Source organism: Lotus japonicus, chromosome 1, assembly GCF_012489685.1.
Source record: "Lotus japonicus ecotype B-129 chromosome 1, LjGifu_v1.2".
Classification (NCBI taxonomy): domain Eukaryota; kingdom Viridiplantae; phylum Streptophyta; class Magnoliopsida; order Fabales; family Fabaceae; genus Lotus; species Lotus japonicus.
The window spans coordinates 12,374,835-12,398,616 of record NC_080041.1 but is presented as its reverse complement, the minus strand read 5'-3'; the positions used below and the strand labels follow the sequence as shown (position 1 = coordinate 12,398,616).

Here is a 23,782-nt window from a genome sequence, read left to right as displayed (position 1 = left end):
TTTGGTAAATTTGATTGTGAATATAGGGCTCCCACGGAGGATTAAAGAAGAATTAACATATTTAGTCCATAGCTATTAATTATATAGTACAAAGTTCCTACATGGTGAACATTTTGCATGAAATTACTTTAATTTAAACTAATAGAAAATGTTTTAATAAATTTTTAATACTTTTAAATAATTTTAAGAGTAGATATACAAAACCATTTTAATTTGATTGTGAAAATATAAATTCCACGGGAAAGAACATTTATATTCAAATATTTTCAAGTTGAAAATAACAAACAATGAAATTTTATAATTTTTTTCATAAGTTTAAATGTGTATGTCTATATAAATATGAAATCTTGACGACAATTGGAATAAATGAACATATATAGCTTATATATTTTTATGTTTAGGTTTTTCGATGAGAAAGTAAAATAAATTATTAAGTCGCTAAATTTAAGTTTTCTAAGCATCCAATCAGCATAACAATCTCACAACATAGATTAATTCAGCTTCCAAATGAACAAGTTATTGGAATAACAAGTCCTTTATACATGAGAGAGAGAGAGAGAGAGAGAGAGAGAGAGAGAGAGAGAGAGAGAGAGAGAGAGAGAGAGAGAGAGAGCAATTTGCACACGAGGATTGAAAATATATAGTCAAAATTTGTTGATGTTTAGGTTACATAAAAAAAGGCTGATACGAAGAGGAACATTTAGCATCAAGATACCTTCAAGTTGAAACTAATAGAAAATGTTTTAATATAATTTTTAAACTTTTTCTAGACTTTTTAACTATTTTAATGGAGTAGATATACAGAAGCATTACAATTTGGTTCTGCGAGATCAGAAAAACAGGAGATTTTACTGTGAATTGGTTTGGAACCCAAGGAGAGAGTCTGAGTGCACTTGAAGAAGGGGTTGAAAAAATTCATCAAAGCGAATAAACTTACAGAGAATCATTATGTTTAGTTTGGAATTCATAAAAATGATACACACGTTACTCATGTTGGAGTCATGTAATTTCGTGAAAAATTCTCCAACCATAAGTCAATTATGGAATTTTTTTATTGTGTTTTTTATTTATCTTGGTGGTGAACAATTAGAAAGATTGGATTTTAAATCTAAAAAAAATTTGTATACTTCACTGGAATGTGGTGTTTTTCAACTAGAGATATTTATTGTGATTTTTAATTAAATGTTCTTGCTTTTTGATAAATATATTATAATATTTTATATAAGAGAATTATTATTGCATCCTTTAAATTTTGAATACCCATCCGTATTTGGTTAGAGTTAAGGAAATCACAATGATATAGTGTAAAAAATTTAATTTAATATGTAATACATATTTTCTATCAAATTTTATAAGTTATAAATTTTGTAGACTTATATGGAGAAAAGAAAACGAAAATAAAAGAAACAAACAAAAATCATACAATTTATTATATTATTGTATCATAAACAAATTAATCAAATAAAAAATTATATTTTTATTTATTTTTCATTTATACAAAATAAATAATTCTATATATTAAAAATAATTTATTATATACTCGGAAATATGCCCCGTGCATCGGCACGGGTATACATACTAATGATTCAACTCAATTATCTATCCGTCTTTTTAGAGCCAGAGGGAAAGATCCTAGAACCTATAATATGTCGTCAACAAATGAGTTGCTGCTTTGATTGTTGAATTAAAATTGAAAGTAAAGTTAATATGGCAAGATAAATGTGCAGGTAGGTTTCTGTCATGTGAACTTCTATGCCTCAAGATGATGGTTTCCAACTACCCTGTTAAACTAGCTTCTGTTTTTAATTAAGACTTTATACATGTATTTGAGACGAAATTGGACAATACAGATGTGTAAAATTGCAGCAACATTGTTTATCTTTGTTTCTCTGTCCCATATTATAATGTAATTGTGTATCTTTTTTATATGTAGGATCTCTTGAGCCAGTTCTGTGATATTGATCTTGAATGAAGGTTGCATTCAATTTTCATGTGCCATGAGTTTGGAAGTGGTGGAGACAGTAAAGATTTTGAAGAATCACCCTTTTCATAAAAAATATATTGGAATCGAAGATCGAGCGGATTCTGTCCATATTTATGATTTTAAAGTTACCCTAGAAAATAGAATGTATAATGCATGAATACAGTGTAGCTGGATTTAGCATACCAAAATTGTTGACGATGCTTATTGTGGATAACAAAGGGGTAGTCTTTAATTGCACTCGGAATGTCGTGTATGAAGAAGTATTCCATAACATATGATTGGTTAGATTTTATAATTCTTTGTATCATGCGCATCGTAATTAGCATACAATTTTTTTTTCTCTTTATTAATCATTTTCCAAATTGTTACAGGTACAATGGATTTGAATTCAATGAGGGAGAACAAACAACGACTCTAATGGTGTAATTGAGCCTTCTTATTGCTGATTTATATTGCTGTAATATTCGTCTTTTGTTGGATTCAATTGAGATTTTATTTAAATTGTTTGTTTCAATTTGGTTCAATTGTATTTTATGTTCAATAAAAAAATCTGTTGTAGTTCAAATCTTAAGTTTTTATTTTCATTTTCGAAACGATGCTTTTATTAATGTAAGAAATTCATAACCGTTTTTTGCCGTGCAGCGCACGGTTGCAGAGGCAATTGAGAAGGGAAAGACATACTACTTTTTAGTGCTTCTATATATTTATGTAACCTTTCTCATTTGTTGGATTAAATTGGGTTTTCATTGTTGTGTAGTCAAATCAAATTCAATCTCAATTGTTAACTATTGTTTTGTGGTAGTTAATCAGTTAAATTTCATGTAAACAAAAATTAACGTATAAAAAATTAGAAAAATCTTTCATCGTGCAGCGCACGGGTAAAAACACTAGTAAAAATTTGAAAAAGCATATGATAATGTGTCATGGGAGTTTCTGGAAGAAACATTAATCCTCTTTAATTTTCCCCAGAAAATAGTTGACCTTATCATGCGTTGCATCCGAGGATCTAATCTCTCCATCTCTTGGAATGGCAATATATATAACCTCCCTGTCTTCAAACCAGGTCGAGGTCTTCGCCAAGGTGACCCGCTATCTCCTTACCTCTTTGTGCTTTGTATGAAGAGATTGTCAGTCAAGATCCATCAGCTAGTCGACTCCGGCACTTGGAAGCCCATCAGAATTGCTCCTCATGGTCCTCCAATTTCACATCTATTTTTTGCAGATGACGTCCTTCTCTTCTGCCAAGCCAATTCTAATCAAGTTCAATTAGTAGCGGACACTCTACAAAGCTTTTTCTTGCATTCTGGGTTGAAAATTAATATTGGCAAGTCAAAGGCCATCGCTTCTAAAGGGGTGCTAGCTAGTGTCAGGGAGGAGATCCGATCCATTGCTCCAATTCCCTTTGTTACTAATCTTGGTAAATATTTGGGTTTTCCTCTTTCAGGTGGAAGAACTTCTAGAGGTCAATTCAATTTTTTGTTGGACAATATCTCACAGAAACTAGCTTCTTGGAAAACAAACATGTTAAACCTAGCAGGCAGGGTTTGTCTGGCCAAGGCAGTTATGGCTGCCATCCCAACCTACACCATGCAAGTCTTCTGGCTTCCACGAAGGATTACCAACAGTATTGATCAAGTCATGCGCTCATTTATTTGGTCTAAAGGGAACGAGCATCGCGGTTGGCACTTAGTGAATTGGAATACCATCACACGTGAGAAAGAATATGGTGGGCTAGGAGTGAGGGTCATGGCTGATCACAACACATCCCTCATTGGCAAGGCTGTTTGGCATCTTCTCATCAACTCTAATAAATTGTGGGTCCAAGCCTTTTCCCAAAAATATCTCCAAGGGGAATCAGTTCTGAGTGCCCCTGTGCGATCCAGTGCATCCCCAGTTTGGAGGGGTTTGATGAAGGCTCGTGACTGCCTCAGGGAAGGGTTCAAGTTTAGAATGGGCTCAGGGTCTTCTTCGATCTGGTTCCACGATTGGACGGGTAAGGGTAGGATCGGTGCCCAGTTGCCTCTTGTCCATGTCTCTGATACTCATCTCAAACTCAAAGACTTGGTGGTCAACAACTCCTGGAGCTTAAACCGCCTATACACATTACTTCCGACGAATGTGGAGGAATGTTTCACTAGAGTAACCCCTCGTCTGGATCCTACTCGCGAGGACGCTTGGGTCTGGGATGGCGATGCCTCTGGCTGCTATTCAGTGAGTGACGGTTATGCCTGGCTTCGAAGGCATCATATTATCCCAGGAGCTCTCGGTTGGAAGTGGGTCTGGAAACTTCCGGTGCCTGCAAAAGTCTGCATGTTCGTGTGGTTAGCGTTGCATGATTCCCTCCCAGTAAACTCTCACAGGCTCAAGTGTCACTTGGCAACTTCAGGGGCCTGCTCGCATTGTTCTACAGCGGAGGAAGATAGCCTTCATGCCTTGAGGGATTGCCCCCATGCACGAGAGCTCTGGGGAAAGCTTGGTGCCTGGGGATGGCCCAACTTTTGGTCCAATAACCTGTGGAATTGGATTCAAACGCAGGCTAGTGGTAGCCATGCTAGAAAGTTCCTTGCCGGGCTATGGGGTGCTTGGAAATGGCGCTGTAATATGTGTCTGGACCCTCATCCTTGGACGTTAGACCAGGCGTGGCGACGTATGTGCCATGATCATGATACCTTTTGTCAGTTCCTGAAGCCTGAGTCAATGGACTCTGACTTTGCTTGGCTGAGAGTTCGGTGGAGTCCCCCAACTTCAGGCTTCCTTAAGCTGAATGTGGATGGGAGCTTTAATGATATCAATGAGCTTATCGGGGGTGGAGGCCTTTTGCGTGACCACGAGGGGAAATGGATCAGAGGTTTTATGAGTCAGGCGACCAAGGGGAACATGTTTGATGCCGAAGCCACAACCCTTATGGACGGTCTGTCTTTGGCCTGGGACCATGACTGTCGAGCTCTTGTGGAAGTTTTCAATCAGCCAAGCCTGCTCTCCAGCCATGCTCAAGGTAGGATTCTGCAGGAAATTCGTGCTCTGCTCAACAGAGGATAGAGAGTGAAAATTGTTTGGATTCCTCGTGAGATCAATGGCCCGACGGATTGGATTGCAAAGCGGAGCTGTCAAGATCGGGTGTCGTCGTTCACTGCCTTGGATTCTCCTCCTAAGGAGCTGGAAGTTTTGCTGCTCCAAGACTCTATAGGAGTCATTTAGCTTTTCTGTTTTCTTGTCATTTTCCGATGTATCAAAAAAGAAATTTGACAATGTTTATTTGATCATAATTTCAGGGGTTTCATTTACTTATTTTAGAAAAAATTTAAATAATCGAATAATCTCAAAGATTAAGGACTGAATATTTAATATTAATTACTTCATTTATTATTTTTAAAATTGTAAAAATTTGTGATTTGAGTTTGAAATTTAAAATGAGTACTAAATAATAATCCTTCTGTTCCAAAACCATTGTAGTTTTAGGCCCCGTTCGGAGTGGTTTTAGGTTTTAAGTTTTTATATTATTAAAAACTAAAATTTGTTTTTGGTTTTCATTTGGTAGTTTCAACTTTTTATATAGTTTTGAATTTTAAAAACCATTGCCAATTAAAGATGGTGAAAGTGGGCTAACCAATTCCCACATATCTGCATCCACGTTACCATGTCGTTAGTGTGCTTTTACTTAACAAAAAAAAATCATGTCGTCAGCTCCTCCTAATTTTATTTGTAATTTAGTATCAATCTTTTACTAAAATTGGAATTACATTGATCTTAGAGACGATGGATGTAACGCCCCGAATTTCAAGGGTTACGGTAACAAGCTAATAAAATAAATATGCAATATTTTCCAAAAGAATGTATAAACACGAGTATATTTTTTTTTTCAAATGTATTTCCAAAACATGTCATGCATACTCCCAACTACAAAACCTAACCAATAGAAACAACTCAACAAAAAAACCTATTATGCAATGACACCATGAATCCGACATACTCCCTACGATCTCCACATCGGGGAACCGCAAGAAAGCAATGCATCGGAACCTACCCGAAACCTCAAATATAAATTCCTAAAATCTTTATGCAAGCTTAAACCAATAACGTTAAGCTCTCTAACCCAAGGCTCTAGCCCTATACCCGACTCTATTCTTCGAGTCATCCACAGTTCTTCAAGTTCTTCTCTCCGACTCGTACGAAGATCAAGCTCCATCGAAGATTCTCCATCGCCTAATAGCGTTAAGCGCCCAAACAACAAGTAGCATATAGAAAGGGTTAACTCCATACAACTACCACGTATAAAAGAGAAAAAACATGTTATTCAAATTTAAGTGCATATCATGGCTCATAAACTAGCAACTTATTTCAAGATAAATGACAACATATATCCAACAACATGAAATCGAATCATATATCAGCAAAATCAACGATATGAATTTAACTCAGATATCAACAACTTAGCAACATAGATTAATCTAGATATCAACAACTTAACAACTTAGATACCACAAACAGATAAGCTAACAATATAATCAAAGATAGATATCAATAGAAGCAGCAACATAGAATTAAACCAGATATAAACAACCTCAACAACATAGAATCAACTCATCTGACAATAACCTCAAATCAGATATAAACAACCTTAAAAATATAACATCAAATCAGATATCAACAACTTCAACAATATACATCAAATCAGATATCAACAACCTCAACAATATAACATCAAATCAGCTATCAACCAAAACATCAGAAGCAAATATTATTGCCCTATAATGCAACTATATGCTGCAACCAAAATGGATCGATCAATAATATCTCTCAAGACGGGACAGAGCGAGGAACAGACTCCCCTGAACTATCACCAAATAGCGCCCATGAAAGACGAGACAGACGGAGAACAGACTCCCCTGAATGCCACTTAATAACGCCCATGAAAGACGAGACATTCATGTGAAAATATCCACTCCACTGCCACTTAATAACGCCCATGAAAGACGGGACAGACGGAGAACGGACTCCCCTGAATGTCACTTTATAACGCCTCGAAAGACGGGACAATCCCGTGGGACAAACCCACCTCATCGCCACTTCAAGCAAACCAAAACATGTCATCCAACTCAGTGGTCACTCAAACAACAATCTCAAACTCAATAATCAAATCAACAAAATCACTTGTTATTCATATTATCAACAAACCTACGTCTCATCAAAATGCATGCTAACTCAGCTCACTATTTCAACATAACAACAATCAAGGTATCAACAATAACCATGTCTTATCCACTAGAAAGCAGTAATGATAGAAACCAGTAAACGGCCGAAGCCTCTCAGAAAATGGAGATACACGTCTCAATAAGTTCACTCGGCCGAAGCCTTCAGAAAACATTTAGCACAAGCCTCAAAAACAGTCAACATAAGCAAGCATACAACATTGAAAACATACCAACATTTCAATCATTTGCCAATCAAGTTTAAACAACTTCATCTCAAACGCATGCAATGCGATAAAAGCATGCAAGACTCAAGGACACTCTAAAGCTGAGTTACCCTTACCTTAGCCAATTTCTCCATCCAAGCTCAACATCCCAGTCCAATCCAAAATAAAGCTCCCGAACTCAGCAAGTTCTCTGGGCGTCCTCCTCAGTTGTGAAACCTCACCAATTGCTCCTAAGTCTCTTTCCTCAGCTCAACTCGTTCCAAACCTTAGGCAAAATATCATTGCTTAGTCGCTAAGAAACAATACAACTAATAACACTATCAAAACCCGAAAAGAAGCTTTCGAAGCTCTAGAGTTCGACATTTAGGCACGAACGGACAAGAGAGACTTCGTTCGCTAAAACACGCATAACTCGAGCTACAGAACTCGGAATGACACGAAACCACAGCCAAAATTTCGACAACGGAAAGGGCTACGCTATGGCTCAGGCCATACTAACCCAAAAATTATCTTTGGACACGGTACAACTCCAAAAAGTTTCGGCCACTTTAGAAAATAGGGTTTCCGAACTTTTTCTTCGATCTAATTTAATTCCTAGGTATTCGTAGGTGATATCTAGGCCAGGGAAACTCTCAGAAATATTTAACGACTGAAAATACGACTTAGGGGTATTTTGGTCAAGAGTTAATGACCAAAAACTCAAAATTGAAATTCTGAAAAACAAAATTGATGGGGTTGTTCACAACGACGTTTACAACACTTAATCTCAAGGGTACTAAGCTTAGTTGCGACTTTTTGATAATAAAGTAAGCACATGTGAAGAAAATGGGTTTTTAGTCAGTTTTTCAGATCTACGGCGACTCGGTGAAAATCCGAACGATCTGACAGAGATTATAGCATGTTGGGTTGCAGTAGAAGATAGTTGGAAAGAAAAATCGAGGTAATCAGACACTTTTACAAAAAGCTCTAAACTTTGAGCACAGAAAGAGATATAATAAGCCGACAGACAGCAGAAATAGAAGTAAGATTAAGCATCCTTACCTCTGTGCCTACGCGTAGCTTCCGAAATCAGGACGATCGGGCAAGAATTGAAGAAAAATCTCACTCTCTCTTCTCTTGGAGCTCTCGGCCACTTTGGGAGAAAATGAGATATTTTCTCATTTCTTCTCTTTTTATAGGAGAGGGGAAAATCCGAAAAACCGATATTTCGCAGTTCCGGTTGTTTTGGTACCTTCATCTGCTGATAAAGATTGAGTATTCGGCGACAGAATGTCGAAACTCAAATTAAGGTTCATTTAATTGTGGAAAACGTCTCAAAGACGGTGTGAGTCGATTTATGCCGAAAAACTACTTTTTGCAGTCGACGTCGGATGAAGAAACTTCCTTCAGGAAAAAGATCACAAATGTCGAAAGAAATGAGGCAACGCGGATGGAAACTTCGTTAGAAGCTTCGAATAGAAAAACTCTTCATTCAGGGTCTTAATTAAAGTCCCCGAGAAGTTAAAGTCTAGCTTCGACGGACTTCCGGGAAGCAAAACCTAACAAGCGTACAGTCCAGGGTTTCGTATCGAAACACTGGTAATGGGAAAAATACCTAGAGTTTCTTATTCTCCCTTCAATTCTAAAATTCTATTAAACAGTGCTCTAGGAGCGGATATAGCCTTTTTCGGACACTCTCGACCATAGTCGGGTGCGAATATGGCTCGTGCTATTACTTAAGCTGACTACAGTGTCAACCTTAAACATAATTTGAACTTAATTATTATATAAATAGTTTTCGTGACTCGTAATAGGATTCGAGTCATGAAAATAACATTAAACAATAAAATATAATTACTTAATTAATCAACGCGACGAAAGTAAATAAATAATCTAATTATTTAATTCGGGGTCTTACAATGGACAGAGTAAATATTGAAAATTTTCCAACCTGAAGCATTGATGCAATTGGCAACAACAATAGGTACAAGCACTTGAAAACAAAATTGTGGCTGGTCACGAATGGGGTGATTGTGGGACTATCTGTTGCCACAAAAGGGGGCTTTGAGGATGGTAGATGGGTCAAGTGGAAGTGAATAAGAAAAATTAGCCACGGCGGTGGTGGAGGTGGAAGTGGTGGTGTTGGAGGGTGATAGTGCAAGCGGTGGTAGTGGTGGCGCAAGTGATATTGATGAAGGGTGGTGGAGGTGAAGGGTGGTGGTGGCGGCAGTGGCACAGGTGGAGGATGCATGTGGAGATGGTATGTAGCGGCGACGGTGGTGGCGGGGAAGGTTGTTGTGGTGGCGGCGGCGGTACCGGTGGTGGTGGTGATGGCGGTGGGTAGTGATGGTGATGAAGTTACATGTTATTGAAACTAAAAACCATAATCACAAAACTATATTTTGTGGTTTTGAAAAACAAGCTAAAATGGTTTTGAAATTCAATAATTTGCCGAACACGTTTTGTTTTCAAATTTGCATTTGAAAACAAAAAACTGAAAACTTGCAACCACCCCGAACGACACCTTAGTTTTTTTGTTTTGTTTCAAAACCATTGTTGTTTTACACATCCAAAGCACTTTATCTCATTATCTTCCATTCATGCCGTCATTTACTATTGTATCTCCCAAGTACCACATCTTATTTCCACAATTCACAATTCTCATCAAATAGTTGACCAATGATTTACATTCTCTCTCTTTCACATAACTCATATTAAATAAGAGTGTTTCGGTCAAATTATAACTTCAATTAATGAACTCTAAAATTTTGCGCATAACTTTAAACTACAATAGTTTTGGAGCGGAGGGAGTATTAATTTGATTCAGTTTTTCACTTGGATTTTAAATTATTTTGCTTAAACATAGAATAAGTTTTTTTTTTTCACCCTAAATCATTTGTCAATTCATTCATAATAATTAATTGAGTTTCTTTTAATTTTTTAAAGAAAAAAATATAATTTATAGAATTATCACATAGATTAAGGAGTCAATGCAAGCCTAATTTACTGCATTTTTACAGGAATCCTCTGATTTCTCATTTTATTCTTTCTCATGAGCTACGATATAAAAATAAAATATGTAGTGCTAAGATTATAATCCATTAAAATTTTAAAATATTTTTCCTAATTATCTAAGATACTGCATCAGTCATGTCCTCCCCTATATCAAACAATATATATTAAAAAAGAACTAGTGTTTTTTTACCCGTGCGATGCACGGGAAATACGTATGTCGTATTTTATACGTAAATCAATACATTGATTTTTTAAATATAATAAATAAAGATGAAATATAAGAGTCTGAAATGCGAAGTAAACGATTGGTTAACTAATAAAAAAATTGGTTAACGAAATTTCAAATTCTACAAAACATATAAGGGGACGGATTTATTGTGTTTGATACATCAATCAATACGTTTTTTTTATACGTCAGTCAATACGTTGATTATTTAAAATATATTAAACAACGGATAAAATTGAAGAGTCTGATACGCTGAGCATAGTGGCGGAAAAGTCTTAAATTGAATCACTTGTTTGAAATTCATGCGGTTAAATAACTAATAAACAAAGATGAAATAGAAGTGTCTAAAATGCAAAGCAAACGACTGATTAACTAATAAGAAGATTGGTTAAGGGAACCTCAAATTCTCCAAAACATATAAGGGGATGGTTTTACGGTGTCTAATAAACAGTAGCTGAGTTACTCTGTAGTGAGCGCGATTATGCGTGTCATTTTCCGCTCACACGTTCTCAAAAACTTCTTTGTAGACAACATTGCGCGTGGAGCTCGAAACTACCCCTTGTTCATCCACAATGAGTACCTTCAGACCTTTTCTAGACTTCACCCTTGAGAGAGCGACATACAGCTGTCCATGAGTAAACACAGGCCTCGGAAGGTAGAAACCGACATGAGAAAGAGACTGGCCCTGGTTCTTGTTTATAGTCATCGCAAAGCATAAAGTCACCGGGAACTGCCTTCGAGAGAACTTGAAGGGAAGACCAGAGTCAGAAGGCGTTAAGGTTATCCTCGGAATGTACTCATTTTTACCCAGCCTGATTCCTGATAAAACAGTCGCAACAATTATATACTGAGTAAGATGAGTGACTCTAAACCGGGTCCCATTACACAGACCGGCTGCTTGGTCTATGTTTCGTAGAAGCATGATCAGAACTCCAACTTTTAATATCAGTCTGTGGTTTGGAATTCCCGAGCACTGAACGTCGTTTAAAAACTCAGAGGTGAACCACTCCGCGTGAACCTCAGAATCTTCATCCGATCTACACGGGGTATCGTAGCTCAAGTACTCTCTCTCGACACCAGGAAGCTTTGACAGCATGTAGTTGTTGACGTGCTCGACGCTCTCAAGTGTAGGGGCGAGAATCACTCTTTCCTGAAAGTACAAATCATTTTCCAAGTTCGCCACTAAGTCCGGATAAGAAAAATTGACCAACTCAAGAAGAGGATTAGGACCCTGTCCAATCAACAAATCCGACGGAATTTCAATTGTTGTTTGAGTCTCGTCGATGGTGTCAACCGTTCCGTCGCCCACCTTAAGAATCCACTCAGCGAACTCTCTTACACTATTTTAAAAGTACTTCACGTACGTACCTCTCGGTTGGAGTTGAGCTTAAAACCCAGTAATTAATACATAAATAGATATACTATTTTTTAACATCAAATTATCATAAAACTATTGTAAAAAATAAAGAAAAAGACAAATTATTTTAAATTAGGTTTAAAATGTTATTTTTTATAAAAATGAAATTATTTATATGTGAAACATTCCTCCTCATGCAATTAAAATAAATAAATGTAACGATATATATATTAATCTTTTCTTTTTTAGTCCCAGTACGACATATATTTACTACCAAATTTTCATTATTGTATGTATATTTACTCATAATTATTAAAAACTATGAAAAATGTACTTAAAGAATATATAAATGTATTTTTCTATTAATTTATACATGAATTATTTTCATGTAAAATGCTTCTCCCATGAGAGCTTCTAATTCTTTAGTTTGTAAAAAACTACTTGAGTATGACTACCTTCAATAACAAAGCAAGTCCCCTGTTACAAAAGAAAGACCAACTCTTAAAGTCAGTCACATTTTCATCTATTGAACTCTGATAGACTATGGAAGGTGCATTAGCCACTTTGAAATGGCTAGTGGATTAAGGGTAAAATAGCTGAAAAATTAAAACCAAATCTATGAATACGAAACATTTAGAATGTATAAATTATAAATCAAAATCAAAGCTCTAAAGCTATATAAAGCACAATATGTCCCATTTAAGATCAACTTGTTGGAGAGCATTAAATCAGATACAGAGTGAGAATCTTTGCTACCATGTCCACATACAGAAGAGTTGACACATTCCATGTCTGAACTTAAACCAAATGTCTTCATGAATCTTGGGGTGGAAGCCTTGAGAATGCTTCTTGTGGAAGAATTGATTGTGGTGGATGAATTTCCTGAAACAGTTAAAGAAAACTAAATGTAGCATATCAAGATAGAAGCATAAGGAGAAGGAAAGAGGCAAATAGAGGCTTTACTTTCACAGTATATATTGGAATATCTTGCCAACTTCTGCTTGTTAAGAGCCAAACTCTATGGAATGAATCATGGAACTTCATTTCAGCATCATAGAAGACCATCAGTCCAAAAAGTAGGTGACTAATAACTAACATAACAATAAAGCAGACACACCAGAACAACTGACTTTCTCTATCTATATATAGATACTATTTTTTTTATTCCCACTAAAAAAGTGCAGACGTGAATTTGAGGAACAACTATTTTCAGGTATTAAAATAATGTCGCAATTCAACATATTGGACAAAATCTGTAATCAGAATTCCTTCTCTGCTTATTTCAGTTACTAATTACATATAGCCCATGCTTAAGTAAATATTTGGATGAAGAAAATCAACAGATCAAGGTGAACTTTACTTCAGGAATAAACTTAGCTATGGAATTCTTAGAAAGAAAAATGAAGCGGTTTAAGTATATAAAAATGAACACGATAATATTAAAACACCATAAGACACCTATAACTGCTAAATTGCAAGCTTACATTTAGAAATGAAGCACAAATTTAGTTGTTTGTACATATTGGATTCATTTATCAATGACAAAATCTACTTAAGCCTTGCCAATATTGAAAAATGAACTCATGCATTGAGTCAATGAAGTTTCCCGTCTTCCCTATTGAACTATAGCTTCTCTCTCAAATAATTCTTTCAGCAACCAAATAATTACATACATGGTCCAAAAAAAAGCAACAGCAGCAGCAGCAAAACATTTCAGTGTGAATGACTCTTTATCCTACTCAGTATCAACACTCATCTCCAATGTTTCAAATTTGAATATGAATAGGAGGAAGATAAATCAGATATCAGATGATATATAGACACCTAAACAGTAACGACACCCCGCATATTAATACCACAAAATAAACAAATACCCTAATTCCCCCTTTTTCTATTCAACAAACACAATCACATACAAAGATATAATTGCAGCAAAATTCCTCAGCACATCCAGTTTACTCCTTCAATGAATGAAATATCTCTATGCACTTTCACTTTTTGAGGATTTTTCATAAAAGTATTACCCTTCCCATATAAGTTATGAATTCCCAGATAAATTATCAAGAAATACAGTTTGAGATGATGGAAACCGAAAGTCATAAAATTGGATATTTGGATAATAGAAATTCAATACTAAAAGGAGTAACATGCTAAACCTTTTTTTCTCAACTTTGTGCCTTGCTTTACCCTCATGTAAATCAAAGAAAAATTCAGTAAGATTGATAAAGAAAATTCCTATCAATGGAAAATTGAGTTAGAGAAAAAGTGAATAAAAGATGTATGAATCAAAAACAAATCACATATACATTAAGGGAACAACGTTGTATTGGAACCAGTTGTGCAACTTATGGGAAATGAGTATCATTAAGGACTAAGAGGAACAATATTCTAATTCTAAATTTCCTACAAATACCAGTTCACAAAATGCATCAATGTGCACACAAAAGCAAATCTATTAAAGCAAAGAAAAACTGGATGCACCTGTTTCTCTCCATATTTCTCTCTGTACTGTTTCTGAATATCAGAGCTGAAGTACAAAGATGCATTGTATATGAGATTAGGCTGTGTGCTTGGTCAGATTCAGACTATGAAATCGAAGTTCAGTCCCACCACACTATAACCACAAAAGAAAAAGCAAGATCATTTAGAAAATTAATTAATTTTTAAAGAGAATGAAACCAAGCTGAAACCAAAGAATTATTTTACATCTCAAGTGGCATAGTTGATGAAAACTGGTCTAACTGATTAAAGGAAGCAGCGCATACCGAAGAGCGGGACGATGGTACTCTTTGTCACACTTGAAGGTGCTTCTTCATGTGTTTTGACCTTTCCTTTGCGGTGCTTGTAGTTTCCTCGACCTTTGAAGACATCATTTCATCCTTTGACTTGAACCAGCCACTACCCATTTTATAAAGCTTTTGAGACTTCTGTACAGATGCTCTATTTCACCAACCACTACCAGCAACGAAAATCACATAGCCTTCTTCACCATAAGATTCCAAGGAATTATCTTACATCTCAAGTGGCATAGTTGATGAAAACTGGTCTAACTGATTAAAAGAAGCAGCGCATATAGAAGAGCGCGACGATGGTACTCTTTGTCATATAGAAACACATAAGTAAATGGCTCGCCACAAAATCACCAGCTGCAATCAGACCCATAGCAGTAGAAGAATATCACAGGAGAGAACATAAATAATGGACTAAATAATGCAGGAATAGCAACCAAAGCATGAAAGCACATGCTACAGGAAGCATAGGCAATAGATTTATTTCCAGTCCTGATATAATGTAGTAGATATTCATGAAGATAGCAATGTAATTCTCAAGAGATAAATGTACCCTGCCTATTGCTAAAAACTAAAAGGGTTATCTTCCTGTGGTCGATTATATGCTGTCCATACAGGCTCGCCGATAAACAACCTCATCAACTGCACACAGATATGCACAGAAACAGAACAACTAACGATTAATCAACCCATAAAAGCTTTGAATCTTTATCTATTGAAACATACTTATTCTCTAGAGTCTTAATGGTTGTGGTTAGAATAAGATAAAATTCAAAAGACCTCAAATTCAATAGTAAGGAATTGATTCAACGAAAAACCAAATCAGGTTCAGCAGATAAGGTATTAGAGACCTCAACGGATCGATGAAAGGTTTGCAATCTCAATCGAAGATCAGAAGAAGAAATCCAAACCTAGAGGATGTTGGCTTGGCTTTAATGGAGTTATCTTCATCTGCACCCTAGCCGGCTCCATCTCTGAGAAGAAATCCATGCCTGCATACTGCTTTGATTTAGGGAAAAGATATGGTGAGCCGCACAATGGAAAAAAAAGTGAATTAGAAAGCTAATTTGATCGCTTCTTTCTTCAGAATGAGGACGAGAGGCGAAGGTTGAGATGGCCGTGAATGGAGGGGCTCGCGGCGAGGGGGGTTGAGATGGTCGGACATAGGGGAGGGGAGAGAGAGAGAGAGATAGACCTGTCGGCGACGGTTGCGGTAGACAGAGACGGAGACGGCGACGGTGCAAGGAGTGAGCCTCAGAGAATAGAAGGTTGATGTCGAAGTGAGTCCACCGACGACCGTAAGGAGGGGCGGCGCTAGGAGAAAGGTAGTGGAACCCTAGCAGACTTTTTACCAAGATGCAATTGAAAAGATACAGTGAGCTGTGCAATTGAAAAAATATTAAGGAGAAATAAGGTAAAGAAAAATCATGGCACATGTGGCAAATAGGGTCAAGGTGGAAAAGCTGATGTGTAAATTATTAAATGAGAATTAATAGGTGGAAAAGCTGACGTGTAAATAATTAAGTGAGAATTAATCTCGGAGCGACACGTCACTAACTTGGCATGTGAGAGCGACACGTCATGTTAGAAGTTGTTCTTTTCGAATATATATATATTAGATAGCTTTTCTTCTATTGACAGTCTTCCCTAATTCCAAAACAAATCTTGAAACCGAATTTCAAAAGATTTTCCCTAATTATCTAAGATTGACCTAATCACGTTCATGATTAATTGATGTATCACGTTCACGGAAAAGTTCGTCGTGCAACGCACGGAAAAAAATTAGTAAATATAATTTATAGAATTATCTCATAGATTAAGGAGTCAATATTCAATTTAAGTTAATGCATTTCCTTTTAAAAAAAATGTAAAAAAATTGATATTTGAGTTTGAAATTTAAAATGGGTACTAAATAATAGTAATTGAGGCCAAGTTTTCAGTCAGATTTTAAAACATTTTTCTTACATGAGTACTATCTTATGTTTTAGATCACACAGTAAGAAACTTCCACAAAAAAAAAAAACATTTTACACAAAAAGCAGTTTGTGTAAAAACTAATAATTTCTGCTAACTCTTCATTCTCATCCAACCCTTATGTTTCATAGCTTTTACCACTTTTGCTAACTCTCGGGAACAATTTTTAATTTAATTTAAGTATATTTTTCTTAATTTTAAAAATATTTAGGATTAAATGTATATGAAGTTTTTGTCAAATTTTGCAAGTTGTTTGATACTCATTGTGATTTTATTTTGTTGAATGCTCATTTTTTTTCAAATCTTAATTCATTAATACGTGCTTAAATAATGAGTAGATCAATATTTGTCGTGCAACGCACGGGGTAAAAATGCTAGTAGTTAGAGAAATAAAAAATGTATTATTGGTTTTTTTTTGAGGGAATTGAAATGATATATAGGGGTGCACGTGGCAAAACATTCTAGAAACAAATCTTCTTTTAGTATATTATATAGATAGATATATAGATATAGTTAGATAGATAGATAGATATAAATAGATAGATTAATATAGATATATAGATATAGATATAAATATAGATAGATAGAAATTTATTAAAAACAATATAGTAAGACATTGTGATAATATAAACTATAAACTTTGAAATTTCACTTTCAAAAAAACAACTTTGAAATAAATGGAAACTAATTATCCAGACGAAAATACTTTCCAGAATAATTAAGCATTGGTACTCTACTCTGTATATTTGTAGTAAAGAAAAGATACGTACTCTGTAGTCTGTACATTAGAGGGAAGGAAACGACTTCTCTCTTTATCTGGTCTCACTAAAAGATGCGCTAAATGATCTTCAAGCTCAAGAAGCATGTATTCAGTTAATCATTGAGGAGCATCTCCAACAAGTTGATGGAAGCTCTAGTAATTGTAGACGTCAAAGATCTCACATAGAAAGGAATCGGGAAGAAGGACACGTCCGTTTGTGGAATGACTATTTTTCGACAAATCCAGTTTACACAGAAGAGCAATTTCAGCGAAGGTATAGAATGCGAAAACACATGTTCCTTCGAATTGTAGAAGCCATCAGCAACACTGATGATTATTTCCAAATGAGAAATGATGCGACTGGGAGAATGGGCCTTTCACCATTGCAAAAACAGACTGCTGCAATTCGTATGTTGGCTTATGGATCCTCGACCGATAGTGTAGATGAGTATGTGTGTATTGGTGAAAGCACTGCACGAAAATGCATGGCGAGATTTGTTAAAGGAATAAATGAGGTATTTGGGCCAGAGTACTTAAGAAAAACGAACAACAAAGACATCGCACGCCTTATGGAATTGGGGAAGGCGCGTGGCTTTCCTGGGATGTTAGGTAGTATTGACTGTATGCATTGGATTTGGGAAAATGGTCCTACTGCATGGAAAGGTCAATATTGTCGAGGTGATCATGGTAAACCCACCATCATTCTTGAAGCATGCATTTTTCGGTGTTGCAGGTTCAAATAACGACATCAACGTCCTCAACCAATCTGATGTCTTTAACGACGTTTTGCAAGGGAAAGCTCCTGAGGTACAATTTACATTAAATGGAACAACATATAACATGGGATACTATTTAGCAGATGAAATTTATCCAGAATGGGCAACATTTGTTAAAACTATCTCAATGCCCCAAGGAGAAAAAAGAAAATTGTTTGCCCAACATCAAGAAGGAGCAAGAAAAGATGTGGAGCGAGCATTTGGAGTGCTTTAATCACGATTCGCAATTGTACGTGGCCCAGCCCGAGCTTGGCACTTGCACATACTAAAAGATATAATATATGCATGCATAATATTGCATAATATGATTGTTGAAGATGAACGAGAAATGTGTGATGGCAATATTGACTTTTCATATGATCAGCTAGAAAATGACGCTTCAACGCCTGAAGTATTTAGCGGCCCTCATCCTGATTTTGCAACGTACCTTCAAAAGAGAGCTCAAGTTCGTGAAAAGACAGTACATCTTCATCTTCAAGCAGATTTAGTGGAGCATGTTTGGGAACATTTTAGACGTGAAGATAATCACAATTAGATTATATTTTAGTTATCTTGTTATTGTATTTTAATTTGGTAACGATAGGCCAAGAGAACAGTCAAACTCATCCCAGTATTTGCAACCAATTTGTACAAGATGCTAACCCCAGCATAAAAAAATCGAACCAATACCATCAGAAACGCAGGCTTGAAGCCTTCTATGATGTTGCTAATGCATGTCATGTTGATGAATGAGCAATATTAGCTTAGCTATATGATCTGATTATATTTTCCTACTTAATTCAACTTTGCTAGGGTGAGAGATCAATATTCATGTTCTAAATTTTTTTGGTGCTGAAACCTCTATGTTGGTGCTCATGAAATGAGTCTGGATTCAATTATGTATGTTCAAGTGGGGAATTTTGTTTTCAAAAAAAAAATTAGTTTCAAATATTTCATATATATTATTTATTATAATAACTAATTTTTTTAGATAAACACAATAACTAATTTATAAAAGAATGCATTTGAAAAATGAATTAACATCAGAGAAGACCAGTTCAAATGAGAACAACGACATACAATTAAAATGAAGTGCAGCTCTCATATGAAATAACTAGTATATTTTACCCGTGCGATGCACGGGGATTTATATTTTGTTTTTTGTATTATTTTTTTAAATAAATTCTATGGATTGAAAGAAAAAAATATAAGAAATCATAAATTTGTAAGTGTTTTTTGTATTTTTTTTACAATGGAAAGATAAATTGCGTCCCCTAGGGATTGATCATGGTCCTCCCCACCCAACTCACATGTCCCTACCTCTTACCACTTGAATTTTTATTTTTATTTTTTTAGTTGCTATTTTTTTAATCTATATTTTGCTTTTTATGACTTTTTAAATATATTTTACGAATTAAAAGAAGAAAAAGAAAAAGTTTAATGGTTGTGCACTGTCATTGTAAAATATTTTTACACTGACGTCCAATAGTTCGATGTCACATGTATTCAAAAGCATTTATGTTTCATTTTATTATAATTAAATTTAAAGCTTATTTTCTGATTTGGCAACCCATTATTTGATGCATGTGTAAAAAATATTTACATTGACAATGCATTTCCATTAAACTAAAATAAATAGATAAAAGAAATCATGTAAGTTTTTTTATTGAATGTTTGTTTTTATTTTTTTGAATTGCTATTTTTTTAATCTATTGTCCTTGTTTTCCTAAATTGATAGTTATTAACATGTATGTGTTAAAAACAAACACTGAATAAATTTTTCTTGCAATTAGAATAAATATATTGATAATAACATGAGAATGGATCATTTCACATTTCATGTAAATCTTTGTCATATGACATTGCAAAAGACTTATTTGTAAACTACATTTGTAGTATTATGAGAATTGTTGTCATCACTATTGCAAATGAGGATTTTTAATCCTTTACAATGCGTGACTCTAGAGAATGCTACATATAGTTGGCCATGTGAAAAACATTGGTTTTGACAAATATAACCAAAATATATGTCCTTATTCGAGTAATAATCAGACGTGTACCATTACACAATCCAGCTGATTGGTCGATGTTTCTTAGAAGCATTACTGAAGATCCAATTTCGAGCCTAATCTTTTTTTCAAACTAAATGAAAATTTGTTCAGAAACCGTAGACTTGTGTTTAAGACTATTTTTGGAACCAATTAGCATGTATAATACACAATTTAATGGAATAGATACATAACTGATGGTAAAAGACATGACATATGCTAATACTGTTGTTCTCTATTCTCAAACCAAGTAATTGCTCATATCCATCACATTAATAAAATTGAGATAAAATGAGCTGTGCTAATTTATCTTTTAAAATGATGAAAAATATTTAGGAAAATTTTCAGTAGCTTGTGACTAACCAACATCGGTATATCATTTTGAAATTGTTTATCAACATAAATGGCTTTACAGTACATGTAAGAGAAATAAATAAAGTCTTCTATTAGGGTAAGGGATATGCTCCTTCCACTCCTTCGCCACAGGTCCTACAGGTACTTACACAACCCCAAAGTCTGAAATGTGAAATTCTAAAAGCTTCTCATCCACTACGTTCGCCATTTGAATCAATTCACATAGGGATGAGATATAGCACAGGAAGTAGCAACTCTATCACTAGACTCAAAGCTTATAAATTCATAAAAAAAGCAGAATTTCAAATGCAAACCATGTTAAAATTATCATACTGTCTGTTCCCCAAGACTAAAAAGAGCATATGAAGATTCCTAAACCTTCTTCTTTCTCATTTCTCTCTCTTGCATTGTGGGCATAGATGTATGTCATTGATTGTCTCTCCAGATCACTTGACATTCAATTGAACCTGCAATTTGACATCCAATTCAACATGAATTGAGCTGAAATTGAATCATGATCAAGAAAATGATTTGATCAAGTTAAATTGACCCACTGAAATGCTCATGTGTCCCAAGCCATTAATATTAAATGATTTACATTAATTATAAGTAGTAGTACTCAATTCAAGTTTGCAGTTAGCCACTCAAAAATCAAGCTGTGAAAGACTTTCGAGATGCAAAAATCAGTCCATAATTCAGCAGCAATAGAGTTCTTACTTTCAGCAATACCAATTACCTCAAATCCTCAATATAGTTCATGAGAGGGACTTGTAGCTGCTTTTTCATGGTTATCTGAGAATCACCAGTGGATTTTGCAGCGGTAACCTCACCTTCAGAAATATTCACCTGAACCACAGTTCACGCATTCTTTCGTATAAAATTGGAAGGACCTGGGCATTCACAAACCCGACAAGATTTGTTGTGTCCATGACCTCAAAGGAGAAGAGAAGAGAAACTAAATATTGAAAAGAATCAAGCTTTTTGAGCCAACAATAAATAACTAAAGTTTATGGTTAGTGGGTAATGATTGAATGATTTATCAATTCTAGTTTCAAAATTTTCAATTCTTACCATATGAACAAAACATTGAGCATTGTCATCGGGAGGGGGCATAAAATTGAAGAAAAAGAAAAGTGATGCCAAACAAAGTCTATGAAGAGAAGGACCACATAACGAAAAGAATCAATCTTTTAGAGCTTGGTTTAAATAACTGACTTTTCTGTTTACTGGGTAATGATTGCATGATCTAAAAATAACTTACCCATTATCATGTACAAAGTATTTGGTAAGAAGGAGCGGCGCCGCACAATACCATTCCCTTCCATCCCCTTGTATAAAATGTATAAAGATAGCATTTTTGACATTTTCACTACCAAAAATTCCCAATAACTCAGCAGTTGCATTGTGTTTCTTAATCTCAAACACATAATTCTCAATAACATGATACTCAAGAAGCTCAAAAACCAATAAAAATTCTACAAATTTTGAAATAGAATGAAAATGAAATTATGTCTACCTGCCTCATAAAATATATCTTTAAAACAAAACGAACAGAGACATGCAAGATTACAAACTTTAACGGAAAGAACACATCGTGTTTAAAACCATACCAAAGCCAACATTTTGAAATAAAAATAGATATTTCCAAACAGCAAATAGACCTGCAAAATTAAGATATATATGCTAAAAAATAACACATCTTCTAGAACCAACCCAAAAAAATTAAATTGAAAATAGATATTTAAAAAAATGCTTGCAGGGTTTAAAAGCATGTAGAGAGAAAGGAAGTGTGGACAAAGGAGTATAGTTAATACATAACTACCAATTGAAAGTCCAAACTCCAGACCAAAGCGAGCTCTCCTTCAACATCCTTCAATGGTTCAAACCAAGATCCTTCCCTTAATTCAATTTTATCCTGTAATGGACATCAAAATGAATGGAATCTGTTAGGGAAAAAGAATGAAAGATAGCTAGCATCAAAATAAATGCCTAAACAAAATGAATGATCTAGTCCAGTAGGAGGATGCTGAATCAGCCACCAACATAGCAAGCACAAAACGTTGGAAGATTCACAATTTCTATGTCATAATTAAGTAGTCAGATCAGAGTAGTGCAAGTCACAATTACCTAACCGATGATCAATATTCTTCCTAAGCCATTGACCAAAATCAAAACCACAATTGGAGAGTTTTACAAAAAAAAAAAATACATCTCATCATGCATTCTGATCCAAATGGAGGATCAAAGATTCAAATTCAACCCTTGAATCTTAAAGAAAAATGATGGGAAAAGGGAAGAGAATCATGAATAACAATACCTTGTTCTTCTCGAGCCTCTTGACGACTACGTTTCATATTTGAGCGGCTATCAAATCTGTACTTAGCGGAGCCAACGAAGCCTCCACCACCGATCCCAATGCCACCGCCACCTGCTGCCACGTGCTCAGCCGGATTCTACAACCTTCTACTACCATTGCAACCGATTGAATACCCACCTTTGTCGAATCTGAAGATAAAGAAAACACCGAACTGGTTATTGGAGGAACCACAAAGATGGTGAAGCCCTCTCTGAAGCAGAATTTATACCCTTAAAAACAGAGTGAATCGTCAAAATAGGCAGAAAACAGATCGAGATTTCAGAGCACGTTACAAACTACAAAGTGAAACCTAAATAACGGTAGAAAACAGATCGAGAACTCAGAACGACATTGCAAAGTTGCAGAAACTCTTCTTTTATATATATTATAGATTATAGATAGATTATAGATAGATAGATACGTTGTAAAAAATTAGAAAAATAAGCCTATTCTTTTGCGTTTCTAGTGCCTTTCCAATCTCAAATTAAGTTATAACAAAAATAAGAATTAATTAAAATGAAATATAAATAATAAAAATATAAAAAGGTGAGGTATATTGTAGGGTCCATTTAAGAAACTTTTTAGAGTTGCTGTGTTGGAGTAAAAAGTGAGTATAGTTGATTAAAGTGGTTTAAATAACGTGGCATTACCAAAATTTAAATTAGAAACTCTAATGAGTTTCTTGGATAATGATGGCCTAAAAGAAATCGACTCATGATTTTCTCTTTTCTCTTTTTTTTTTTTAAAAGAGCGACTACTCATTTAATTT

General features: G+C 35.1%; 2 protein-coding genes and 1 long non-coding RNA gene across 3 annotated transcripts; 1 reads left to right on the top strand and 2 right to left on the bottom strand.

Annotated features, from left to right (window-relative positions):
* Nucleotides 1–11,119: 11,119 nt before the first annotated feature.
* LOC130726560 (uncharacterized) lies at nt 11,120–13,042 on the bottom strand. The gene is made up of 3 exons (XM_057577881.1): nt 12,973–13,042; nt 12,714–12,859; nt 11,120–11,770 (listed from the first exon to the last, which is right to left on the bottom strand). The coding sequence occupies exons 1-3, from the start codon at nt 13,040–13,042 to the stop codon at nt 11,120–11,122; spliced, it is 867 nt and encodes a 288-aa protein (XP_057433864.1).
* A 4,739-nt stretch (nt 13,043–17,781) lies between these two features.
* On the top strand, nt 17,782–18,811 carry LOC130726470 (uncharacterized). Its single transcript, XM_057577780.1, has 3 exons — nt 17,782–18,187; nt 18,234–18,307; nt 18,641–18,811. Exons 1-3 carry the CDS (start codon nt 17,782–17,784, stop codon nt 18,809–18,811), a joined length of 651 nt encoding a protein of 216 aa, XP_057433763.1.
* Nucleotides 18,812–20,632: 1,821 nt separating this feature from the next.
* On the bottom strand, nt 20,633–23,381 carry LOC130733673 (uncharacterized). Its single transcript, XR_009017548.1, has 4 exons — nt 23,243–23,381; nt 22,975–23,162; nt 21,394–22,572; nt 20,633–21,124 (listed from the first exon to the last, which is right to left on the bottom strand). It is a non-coding gene; the product is annotated as an uncharacterized LOC130733673 (long non-coding RNA).
* Nucleotides 23,382–23,782: the final 401 nt, after the last annotated feature.